This window comes from Oncorhynchus keta, chromosome 15, assembly GCF_023373465.1.
Source record: "Oncorhynchus keta strain PuntledgeMale-10-30-2019 chromosome 15, Oket_V2, whole genome shotgun sequence".
NCBI lineage: Eukaryota > Metazoa > Chordata > Actinopteri > Salmoniformes > Salmonidae > Oncorhynchus > Oncorhynchus keta.
The window spans coordinates 40,260,927-40,273,238 of NC_068435.1; the positions used below are offsets into that span (position 1 = coordinate 40,260,927).

General features: G+C 41.9%; 1 protein-coding gene and 1 long non-coding RNA gene across 3 annotated transcripts in view; one reads left to right on the forward strand and one right to left on the reverse strand.

Moving 5' to 3' along the window:
* Positions 1 to 1,045: 1,045 nt before the first annotated feature.
* LOC118394929 (kinesin-1 heavy chain) overlaps positions 1,046 to 12,312 on the forward strand; it is a 30,102-nt gene continuing 18,835 nt past the window's right edge. For both annotated transcript variants that reach the window (XM_035788630.2, XM_035788631.2), the window contains exon 1: positions 1,046 to 1,423. In XM_035788630.2, the coding sequence (XP_035644523.1) occupies positions 1,295 to 1,423 (129 nt within the window). In that variant the 5' untranslated portion in view covers positions 1,046 to 1,294. The remainder of the gene's footprint in view (positions 1,424 to 12,312) is intronic.
* Positions 6,619 to 10,164, reverse strand: LOC127907658 (uncharacterized). Its single transcript, XR_008065384.1, has 3 exons — positions 10,026 to 10,164; positions 7,680 to 7,776; positions 6,619 to 7,589 (listed from the first exon to the last, which is right to left on the reverse strand). It is a non-coding gene; the product is annotated as an uncharacterized LOC127907658 (long non-coding RNA).

The window sequence follows — 12,312 nt, forward strand, 5'->3', positions numbered from 1 at the left end:
ATTTGCTTACAACAGCACAATCTTCTCTATGCTGCCAAGATAACGGTACCTTTCTAGCTAAATGTTAGAGTTTACACTTTCTGCACCAATGAAATGTGGGGAGGTCAAAATAATGAAACTGTCTACCAAATGTTAAAATGCTGATTACTACTTGCCATTATCATTCAACTGATAAGACGCAACTACAGAGGACAAACATAGGTAAGCGTTTCATAATTAGCATTTTTTAAATGATTGACCTTTTAGTCTGAGCTGAATTCAACAAAGTCTGTTCAAAGTGTCTGATGTCCACCTCTGTTGGTGGTGTTCATCAGACACTTCCTTCACCAGGAAGTTTAGTTTAGTTTAGTTTAGTCAGATTGAAATACATTTATACAGGGATGATGACGAGGACACTTATTGGGTCTGTCAATAAGGAAAGATGTGGAAAATAATGTCATGTATCTATATCCCATATCTTTGCTTTTAATGAAAACTAAACTCATAGACTACCATCGTTCATCATCAGAGGGAATATAGAATAATCAATAACCATGTATTGCCATCAAGAAAATGCCATATTATCGCTTCATGAAAGAGTGATAGCTAAGTAATAACTGATCTCAACAAATAGTATATTGGTTGACTATTGCCATAGTATATGAACTTATATAGGTCAATGGTAAAAACTTGCAGAAACATACATTTGCCAATCAGGATAGTGTACTTCAGAGGGAGTGTTGGGGATTTATGGCAGCGGTCCCCATTACATTCAGCCGTGGGCTGACATACAGTAGTTGTAAATCAATTGTACACTGAAAATTGCCCACAATATTCCCAATCAGTATTTGACGAAAACAGTATAATTTCTGACCTGGGATGGGATCACATATGTCTCTATGCGTTTGATTACTTGGGAACTAAAATCAGTTTGACCTAATATCCTGGTGATTTTAGTGTTATGTCCAAGAAAAAAACATGTAATTGTTTTGTTTTGATCAGAAAACTTTGGGGGCCCAAATAAAATGCAGACTATTGGGGAACCCTGATTTAGAGGGACGTAATTTGTTATGCGTCCCACACAGACGGAGAGTGTGCGCAAGCCTGTGATCCATTGATATCATGTCTTCAATATTGGAGGGGAAGTGATTTAGCACAATCCTAGAAGAAAATAACCATTCACTGTTGAAAATCTGAACCCATTCTGGTCTCAGGTTGGGACCGATGGGGCCGGGCCGCCCTTACTTGCTCGGTCGGCTCTAGAACGAGGATCTACTGTGTTGTATTGTGAGTTTTCATCAGCAAATTGTGGAAGATGGCCGACGTACCGGCGGAGTGCACCATCAAAGTGATGTGCCGTTTCAGGCCCTTGAATAGTTCAGAGGTGACCAGAGGGGACAAATACATCCCAAAGTTTCAAGGGGAAGACCATGTGGTCGTCGGGGTAAGTTGGTTGCCATAGCTATTTATTTGTCTGCCCTCGATAGTGCGCTGCGCCACTTGTGATCGGCCAGTGTCAGAACAGTAGCTAGTTAGCTGGCTAACATACCTGTCCACCCACATCCGCTATGTTTTGCACTAACGTTAGTTGTAGGCTTACCCACACCATCGCCGATCAGGACAGGACAGTATTTTTGGCTAACAGTTGGTGGCCTGTCAAGTGTGTATAAGTAGCTAGCTGTATTTCGCTGATTTGGCGAGTCGACTACAGTCGACGTGATTAGTTAATCTTGCCGTATCGGCTAGCTAGCCAGTCAGCTGTCACTAAACAACAACAATGGCAGCCAACTGCTTGCTATGCCTTTGCTAACGGCAGCTAACTACACTAGCGTTAACGTTATCTGCTAACAACGTGTAACTAACTACACGTTGCCTTCAAAATAACTGCACATCTTTTGAGGTAACACCCAAAATCTGCTGGGACTGAGTTAATTGATCTAACATTAGCTTTCAAATCATAGCAATGGTTGAAATTGCTATCTAGTAGTTCGGCCAGTAGAACTAGCAATGGCAAATTAACTAGTTGGTCTAACGTTAGCTACACCCAGCAGCAAAGATGTTTCAGAATTTGACTAGCTAACTAGTATTAACTATTTAATAAACAAGATCACTGACAAGCGAGCTATGATGATGATGCCCCCTGACCCTAGTTAATTTAGTCAAACAAGACTGCTGTGGGATACAGAACACAGCTCAATACAGCACTGTGACTGTATCAAGATCAGAATTCAGATGCAATACATTTAGTTCATTTATAACCACTGACAGTGCATGTGTTTTGTAGCTAGAATTGATTCATTTCATAGTCTGTAGCCTAAAATGGGTTTCTAACATGATGCAGACAAATACATTTCGTAATCATGTTATTGTACTTGGCTACATTAGTTATCTCTGAACATATCTGGTTACAGTTACACCACTGGTCCATTAGTAAATAGATTCTTTGGCCTAATTAGTCATCTTGTAATGTAAAACATTGTGTACATCTCAAATGGCTCCCTGTGTAGTGCACTACTTTTGACCAGGGCCCTATGGGGTGTTCTGTATATAGGGAATAGGGTGCCATTCAAGATGCACACTTGTTATGCCAAAAGAAGGAAGTGCCTTCCACACAATGTGGTGCTTAGAATGTTTTCAAACAGCAGACCTGGCCTTCATTCGTTATTTAATGGAGAAATCTGTTTGAAAGAAGAAACTATGCACGTCATTAAATTAAATCATCCATATGTATTGGTCACATCTTTACTAATGCTGCAGAAATCTGCTCTAAAGCAGTATCCACATCCATCGGATGTAGTGATCATAATATAATAGCCATATCTAGCAAAACCAAAGAGACAAAGGCTGGGCCTAATATTGTGTAGAAGAGATCATACAAGAGGTTTGGTAGTGATTCCTATGTTGAAGATGTAAAGAACATTTGCTGGTCTGTTGTGTGTAATATGGACTAAGCAGAAACTGTACTTGATGCATTTATGAAATTGATTATTCCAGTTACCAATAAGCATTCAACTATTAAGAAAATGACCTGGCCTTCATTCCTTATTTAATGGAAAAATAAATGGGTTTGAAAGATAAAACAATGTACTCGCCATATAATGCCATATTTCCATATTTGCGCTACAGGCCCTCAGAAAAAGAACGATATGAGGAATAACCTTCCTTTGTCATTGTTCAAACAGCTTTAACTTTACAATGAAATAACAGAGTAACTTCCAACGGAACCAGGTTAGAAATAACTGGACTCTTCCTCAAATTGACAGTAAAGCAATAGACATGAAAAAGGATGGTTAAATATTATATTTTCACCACAAGATATCCTCCTGTTTCTCATGGACTTTGATGCACTGGACATGCCTCACCAAAGCCAACATCATTAAGGCTATAAAGCTTTTTACTGACAGAAATAAATTGTAGTTCAGTAACTTATTTGCACCGAGTGTGTCCTCACAAATCTTCACCGTCAACCTACCTTTCAACACAGTCAGTGTCTCTTGTTTTCATTTAGGTAGTGCACTATTTAAGCAAAAAGGCACGAGGGGGTGTGGTATATGGTCAATATAACATGGCTAAGGGTGGTTCTTGTGCTCAATGCAGAGTGCCTGGACACAGCCCTTAGCCGTGGTATATTGGCCATATACCACAAACCCCCGAGGTGCCTTATTGCTATTATAAACTGTTTACCAACAGAATTAGAGCAGTAAAAAGCAGTTTTGTCATACCCGTGGTATACGGTCTGATACACCACGACTGTCAGCTAATCAGCATTCAGGGCTCAAACCACCCAGTTTATAAATAATAATAACATACTTTGGTATAGCCTAGTCCTAGGACGGCCTAGATTTGGAGGCTGAATGAAGAATTACATCATTCATGGGAAACACACTCAAGATCAACAGACCTTTGGCGGTTATTGCCTACTATATGTCATCATGGCTATTGACTACTGAAAGGGATGCTCAGTAGGGATATATTTGGGCCAGGGGTGGATCTGATCTGTCAAAATAGGCAAGCTGCCCTAGTCCCATCATCCAAGTTGGAAGATAATAATATAGTGTTTCGTAATATAAAATAGATTTAGAAGGTGATGATTGTCTCCAGTGCTTGCTTTGTTTACATTTTCAGGGCTTGTGACATCACTTTCCCAGCGTATTATCAGCTAGTTGTAGGATCTGAGTTTAGGCTTATCTGGTTGTGTAACTAGACTCCACATCTCAATCTGGGCCTAGAGGTGTAAAAAGGACTATCAAATACATTTGATTGATTGATTAGTACCATGACCTCCACTGATGCTACCGTTGTGCTTACAACAGACTACCCATAACCCACACACACACACAGCACCATGAGAGTGTGCTACTTTTAGCTTTAGCAGTGGAAACTAACAGCAGGAGAAGGGGAAGAGGATTGTAACTGGGAGTAGCCTACTATTCAGGCAGTTATTACCAATGCTATTGCTTAGCAGAATGTCTATGGGGGGGGGTTGCTACAGCACTTGTCCTTCAACCCCTTAGCTACCCCTGCAGCTATTTATTTTTCTCTCTGAGTGATCTTGGATGTATCACTGGCCTATTGATTAGAAGTGTTTGTATATTCAAGACATCAGATTTGCCTAAAGGGTGGAAGACCAAGAAGCCAGTAGTAGTATGTGTGAAAGAGATCACTTCTAAATACTAAAACAATGGTTTCACTGTGTCATCATGATTATCACTGAGTAATCATTGTTTCCGGCTGCAGTGTAGTGGAGGTAACTGGGGCACTGTCTTCCAGACTCATGATGACTTTGAACTGGGGGCTGTGCTCAGGCTGTACTGTTAGTAAGGGGCCTGGCTGACCTGATGTTATGGGTACAGCTACAATTCTCAGCTTCAGTGGCAGTCATGAGTTTGGTCCAAATGGCACCCTTTTCCATGTATAGTGCAATACTTTTGACCAGGCTCTGCACGATATAGGGAATAGGGTGCAGTGCACTATAACCAATAGGGTAACAATTGGGACGCAACCTCAGTCTGGCTATGTTGTGTCTGGCTGAACTTTAAGTGTCAAGTCTCGTGACTTGACCAGTAGGTCAGGTGATGCCAGGCAGCTAACTGTTTATATTTAGAGTCATATTCCTGTAAAGCTTAGAACGGATCTCATGTCAAATGCTGTTGAAGTAATATGGTTACAGGTTCACCAGCCTCATCTTAAGCCCATTCTTGTGGGAAGCTGCTATAGACCACCGAGTGCTAACAGTCAGTATCTGGATAATATGTGTGAAATGCTTGAAAATGTATGCGATAACAACGAACGTATATTTTCTGTGTGACCTAAATATTGACCGGTTTTCATGAAGCTGTCCACAAGCTTCAAACTGTAACCAGCCTGCAACCTGGTTCAGGTTATCAGTCAACCTACCAGGGTATTTGAAAATAGCACAGGAATTAAATCATCCATATGTATTGGTCACATCTTTACTAATGCTGCAGAAATCTGCTCTAAAGCAGAATCCACATCCATAGGATGTAGTGATCATAATATAATAGCCATATCTAGCAAAACCAAAGTGACAAAGGCTGGGCCTAATATTGTGTAGAAGAGATCATACAAGAGGTTTGGTAGTGATTCCTATGTTGAAAATGTAAAGAACATTTGCTGGTCTGTTGTGTGTAATATGGACTAAGCAGAAACTGCACTTGATGCCTTTATGAAATTGATTATTCCAGTTACCAATAAGGATTCAGCTATTAATTAAATGACTGTAAAAAGTGTTAAATCCCTGTGGTTTGATGAGGAATTTAAAAATGGTATGGTTGAGAGGAACGAGGCAAAAGGAATGACAAATAAGTCTGGCTGCACAGCTGATCATCAAATGTACTGTAAATTGAGAAATCATGTGACGAACCTTAACAAGCAAGCTGCGCTAATGTTGGTATTTTGTAGAAAGCCTTTATTGATACTAGCCAGATGGCCAAAGTTAGATAACTACCTAGAAAGATGACGAAGAAACGATTTAATTCACTTTCCATACTGCCAGTCCATAGCCAAATGTTTAACCAGCTAGCTAACGTTATCATATTAGCTAGCTAGCACAATATAGCTAGAGCGCTAGCTAGCTAAGGACACCTCACTCACTCGGAAGCTGTTTCAAGGAAACGAATCCATTGTGATTTAATTATGTCAATAGTAGCTAGACTGGTTAGCTAGCTTGGAGGAATGTAGTGTTGTGTCTGTGTACTTAGCTACCATCCCATTGCCCAATGTTTGTACCATGTTAAGGTTTTCTGCCTTATGTTATCGTCTTAGGTCTGTCTTTATGTAGTGTTGTGATGTGTGTTTTGTCCTATATTTATATTGTATTTCTTTTTTTAATCCCATGCCCCCGTCCCCGCAGGAGGCCTTTTGGTAGGCCGTCATTGTAAATGAGAATTTGTTCTTAAACCGACTTGCCTAGTTAAATTAAGGGTAAATGAAAAATCAATTTTAAAAATCCCATAGCCTACGTTTCCTATGAAGTGTGACTGGCTCATGCCATTTAACCGTGGATATATGAAACAAATGCCACATTAAAAGAAAGTGTCACTCCTGTTGGCTCCCCACGTGGGGGTTTGTGCTCTCTGATTGGCTCAAAGTCAAGTTGTTGGCTACTGATTAGCATTGCACTTCTACAAGGAGAAGGGGCAGGTTCATCGCTTCTGGGTTGGCCCGCAAGCAGGTACAGCTTTTGTTCAAGCAAGTGAAAGAAAGGCCTCCCACTGTGATATAAGTACCTATCGGCAGGGAGATTCTCGGGGTGTCTCATGTGTAAGACACTAGTTCTACAACACCTTGCTACGAAAGTAGCTTGAAACTTAGTTTCATCACGTTATGGAAATGGTATCAACTGCGAGTTGAATGCCCGGTCTTGAGTCAGCTCAGCTTTCCTACAACATATTTTATAACTGGCGAGATGTCTCTCATCTCGTCTCTCCTTAAGTACGTTGTTTGATCTTTCCAGGGGGACAAATCCCCAAACTACTTTCATCCCTACAACCGGTGTAGACTACATGTGGACATTGCACAGACATTGCCCAGTTTGAGGGTAGATACATTTATCAACTAAAAACCTATGTTCGTGTTACAAAGACAAAACATTCTATGCTGTAAATATCATATTGATGTGCTTAAAGACAGTATGTGTACACTTACCTAGCAAATAAAAACAAGTTGTGTATAGACTACAACTTCAGCGGTCTAACCAGAACTAGAATGGATTCTATTTGGCCACATCTAAGGAGGAAGCTTTGTCAGTAGCCTACAGAGTGATACGAGAAGAGTGAAATTGCTGAACTAATGTAGACGTGAACAAAGTGTTTTGTTAACTTTCAAGTGTAACAGTTCCATGTTGAATACACCCTACTTCACATAATACTGTAGAACTGGACTGCTAATATAACAATGTGCAAATATTATGCCTTCCTGTCCTGTATAAGACAGGCGTTCCCTGATATGTTTGAAGAATACACAGGGGCCCCACCCACTGATGGTACCATTCAATTCAATAATAACAAAAGACAAAATGTAATGGCTGTCTTGTAATTGTAATGCTGAGTGCAAGGCAAGGTCTCAGTATCAACCTGTCTTCTGCCCATCTAGAAAAACGAGGAAGAGTTGATGAGTGATATGTATCGAAAGAGTGATATTACTAAACACTCATGATGTACCGTTTCATTAGTAATCACCTTTTGTTTGGAAACATCTGATGGGCATGGCAGCGTAGATCAGCTCCAGGCCCCTCTCGTCACAGATACTGGTCATGAAGGAGCCCAACTTCAGCTCCTATATCACGGAGGGAGACAGAGAAGGACTGTCACCATACAGTCATGGAAGCCAACAGTAAATACACAGTTGAACACAGCCAATCAGAGGTCCCGATTCACAGCATGGTTGGCTTTACAATAGAAATAGAATGACTAATGCCATAGTCAGCTTTCTGCCATAATCAGTTTAATATTGAATTATTCTATTTCTGTGGGCATTACTCACTTGGGCACAGGTGTAATCTGTTGGCACAGTGGAAGGGGGCACCTCCTTACACCATACAAGTAACACAGTGCCTTCGGAAAGTATTCAGACCCCTTTACTTTTTCCACATTTTGTTATGCTACAGCCTTATTCTAAAATTGATTGAATAGTTTTTTCCCCTCATCAGTCTACACACAATACCCCATAATGATTAAACAAAAGCCTAACCCAGACAACGCTGGGCCAATTCTGCGCCGCTTATGGGACTCCCAATCACGGCCGATTGGATTTGAACTACAGTCTGTAGGGACACCTCTAGAACTGAGATGCAGTGCCTTAAACCGCTGCTCCACTCGGAATTAGGGTTGATAAGGGTGGAGAGCTGTGGATGAGTGAGGAATGGGGGCCGAGGTTAGGTCACATTAAGGGAGAAGGAACAGTTTATTTCCCACATCACTTAACTTCCTGCCTAGCAATAAATATGTAATGTTTAGAGGGAAGGATGAGACTTCACCTAAATTGGGGTATGTATACTTGTGCTGGTGGGAACATGTCTTTGTCTGTTCAGCTGCCTTAACTATTGGGTGAATAAACTTGGTTTGAGCTTTAATAATCGAATGTGAGTTTTTACTCTGTTAATTTAGAATCTTCCAGGCTCTGGCTGGGCCACTCAAGGACAATCAGAGACTTGTCCCAAAGCCACTACTCCATTGTCTTGGCTGTGTGCTTAGGGTCGTCCTGTTGGAAGGGGAACCTTCTCCCCGGTCTGAGGTGCTGAGTGCTGTGGAGCAGGTTTTCATCAAAGATATCTCTGTACTTTTCTCCATTCATCTTTCCCTCAATTCTGACTAGTCTCGCAGTCCCTGCTGCTGAAAAACATCCCCACAGCATGATGCTGCCACTGCAATGCTTCACCGTAGGGATGGTGCCAGGTTTCCTCCAGACATGATGCTTGGCATTCAGGCCAAAGAGTTGAATCTTGGTTTCATCAGACCAGAGAATCTTGTTTCTCATGGTCTGACAGTCTTTAGGTGCCTTTTGGCAAATTCCAAGCGGGCTGTCATGTGCCGTTTACTGAGGAGTGGTTTCTGTCTGGCCACTCTACCATAAAGGCCTGATTCGTGGAGTGCTGCAGAGATGGTTGTCCTTCTGGAAGGTTCTCCCATCTCCACAGCAGAACTCTGTCAGAGTGACCGTCGGGTTCTTGGTCACCTCCCTGACCAAGGCCCTTCTCCCCGATTACTCAGTTTGGCCGGGCGGCCAGCTCTAGGAAGGGTCTTGGTGGTTCCGAACTTCTTCCATTTAAGAATGGTGGAGGCCACTTTGTTCTTGGGGACCTTCAATGTTCAATGAAAGGTTTTGGTACCCTTCCCCAGATCTGTGCCTCGACATGACCCTGTCTTGGAGCTCTATGGACAATTCCATCGACCTCATGGCTTGGTTTTTGCTCTGACATGCACGGTCAACTGTGCACTGTCAATTACATTTCTAAAAACCTCTTTTCGCTTTGTCATTATGGGGTATTGCGTGTGGATTGCTGAGGATTTTTGTGTGTATTTTATCCATTTTAGAATAATGCTCTAACGTAACAAAATGTGGGAAAAATCAAGGGGTCTGAATACTTTCCCAAGGCACTCTATACACACAGCACTGATTACATTGTGGTTATGTGAATTCCAGGGTCTGAATACTTTCCCAAGGCACTCTATACACACAGCACTGATTACATTGTGGTTGTGTGAATTCCAGGGTCTGAATACTTTCCCAAGGCACTCTATACACACAGCACTGATTACATTGTGGTTGTGTGAATTCCAGGGTCTGAATACTTTCCCAAGGCACTCTATACACACAGCACTGATTACATTGTGGTTGTGTGAATTCCAGGGTCTGAATACTTTCCCAAGGCACTCTATACACACAGCACTGATTACATTGTGGTTATGCGAATTCCAGGGTCTGAATACTTTCCCAAGGCACTCTATACACACAGCACTGATTACATTGTGGTTATGTGAATTCCAGGACAGATAAGTCTTTTGACCATATGAAATTTGACCAACGTGATTCAAGTGTGCTCCATTATTCTGAAGCTGGACTAGTGTCTGGCCACAGCCTCAGCCTTCTGTTACAGCTCATGATATGCTAAAGGGGGTTCCCATGATGCTGCTGAACATCAAATCCACCAGGTTTTGTACGTTGCCTGTGAATGAAGTAAAATATCATCACTCAATAAACCAATTGCAAGAGAATTAACGTTCACTACTTTGGAACTAATTTATATGCTGATAAAGGGACTGTATAGTTACAGAATATATTCAGGCCCGGGTGACGCTGACGCCGTTAATATGCAACCAGCGGTGTAAGTTGCTGAATTGTTTTATATTTTCTTTAACCTTTATTTAACTAGGCAAGTCAGTTAATTAAGAACAAATTCTTATTTACAATGACGGCCTACACCGGCCAAACCTGGACGACGCTGGGCCAATTGCCCTTCGGGACTCCCAATCACAGCCGGATGTGATACAGCCTGGAATGGAACCAGGGACTGTGGTGACACCTCTTGCACTGAGATGCAGTGACTTAGACCGCTGCTCCACTCGGGAGTGCAAAATGCTTGCTGATGCTGATATTTTTGTTATTTTCTGCCTGAGCTATATTTGTAGTTGACCATCCATTTTTTTTGCTACCGTCCATTCATTTTTGCCCTACAAAATACATTTTAAACTTTGAGAACAGGCATGTTGTTTTGGGTTAGCAGATGAAACCCCCAACTGCTAACTACCTAACTTGCAAATCCGAGTTAGTTATGTCTTTGTCCAAGTTGAAATTAGTTGACTTGCTAGCGAACCAATTTGAGTTTAAAGATTATTTAAAGAGAGGTCTACATCCTATTATTAGCTAGCATCCAAGTGCCTGCCCCAACGTGAGCTATGCACATCTTCCTCTTACATCACATTACACATTCGTTTGATAGTTTTAACGAGCGACAGTATCATTCCCCATTCATCTGTGGTATCATAAACTAGCCTGGCCCGCTAGCATTATCAAATCATGTTGTATAACCAAAAGTAGCTACCAGCAAGCTCGTACCAGCTATCTACTTAGCTAACGTGCTAACCAACACTAGTGGTTGACAGGCAGCAGAAGTGACCGCGTCGGATGTAATCCATACTTGGCCATCTGGCAATATCGTTGGAATTTTGCACCGACTTTATGGAAGCCAATTTTCACTCTTATTAGCCAAGCAAAATGTGCATGCGTTGGACCATATCATATACAGACTTGACTACAAACACCCGCATGGCAGCTGGGCAATTGGCCGTCACTGAAAAGAGTGGCCATGTAAGTAATCCATAAAGAACCTTCCAGTATGTCATGACGAACTCATTTACAAAACTCACTTTTGGTTGAGACTGACTTTATGACCAAAATTATCCTATTTACACTCTGTAGCCAATTTAGGCCTTTTCATTCATCCTGATAATTACTGCTGGGAGGGCACTGAGACGATCTGGTCTGCTCCCAGATCAGGCCAATGGTCTAGACCGACGTGGCTGTGTCTGAATGGTTCATGTCCATCTGGTGGATAGGAAGGGGGAGAGAGGAAGGTTTTTGCACAGACCGAACTGGGGCCTTATCTGTCAAGCATTTCAGAGTATGAGTGCTGATCTAGGATCAGGTCCACCCTGTCAATTTCATCTTATTCATTAATATGATGAAAAATGCTAAACTGATCCTAAATCAGCACTCCGACTCTGAGTCACTTTATACAGTTCTTCAAGCTGAACCACCAAAGTGCCTATAATTAAGCAAAAAGGCACGAGGGGGTGTGGTATATGTCCAATATACCATGGCTAAGGGCTGTTCTTATGCACGCAATGCGGAGTGCCTGGATACAGCCCTTAGACGTGGTATATTGGCCATAAACCACAAACCCCTGAGGTGCCTTATTGCTATTATAAGCTGGTTACCAATGTAATTAGAGCAGTAAAAATAAATGTTTTGTCATACCCATGGGATATGGTCTGATATACCACGGCTGTCAGCCAATCAGCATTGAGGGCTTGAACCACTCAGTTTAATACCCTCTGTGGTTGACTTTTTAAATGTATTCTTTGTTTTCTCCCTCCGCACAGCTCTCCTCCGAATTGGCACCTTATTCCCTACATAATGCACTACCTTTTACCATAACACTATATAGGGAATAGGGTGCCATTTGGGACACAGGCCATATTTGATGTAGGCTACCTAGCTCATTAGGCCAGAGCTGCAGAGCTGAAGCCCAGAGCTGTGGGAGTGGGGAGACGAGAGCCACAGCACTATTCTGCATCCCAAATGGCACACTAT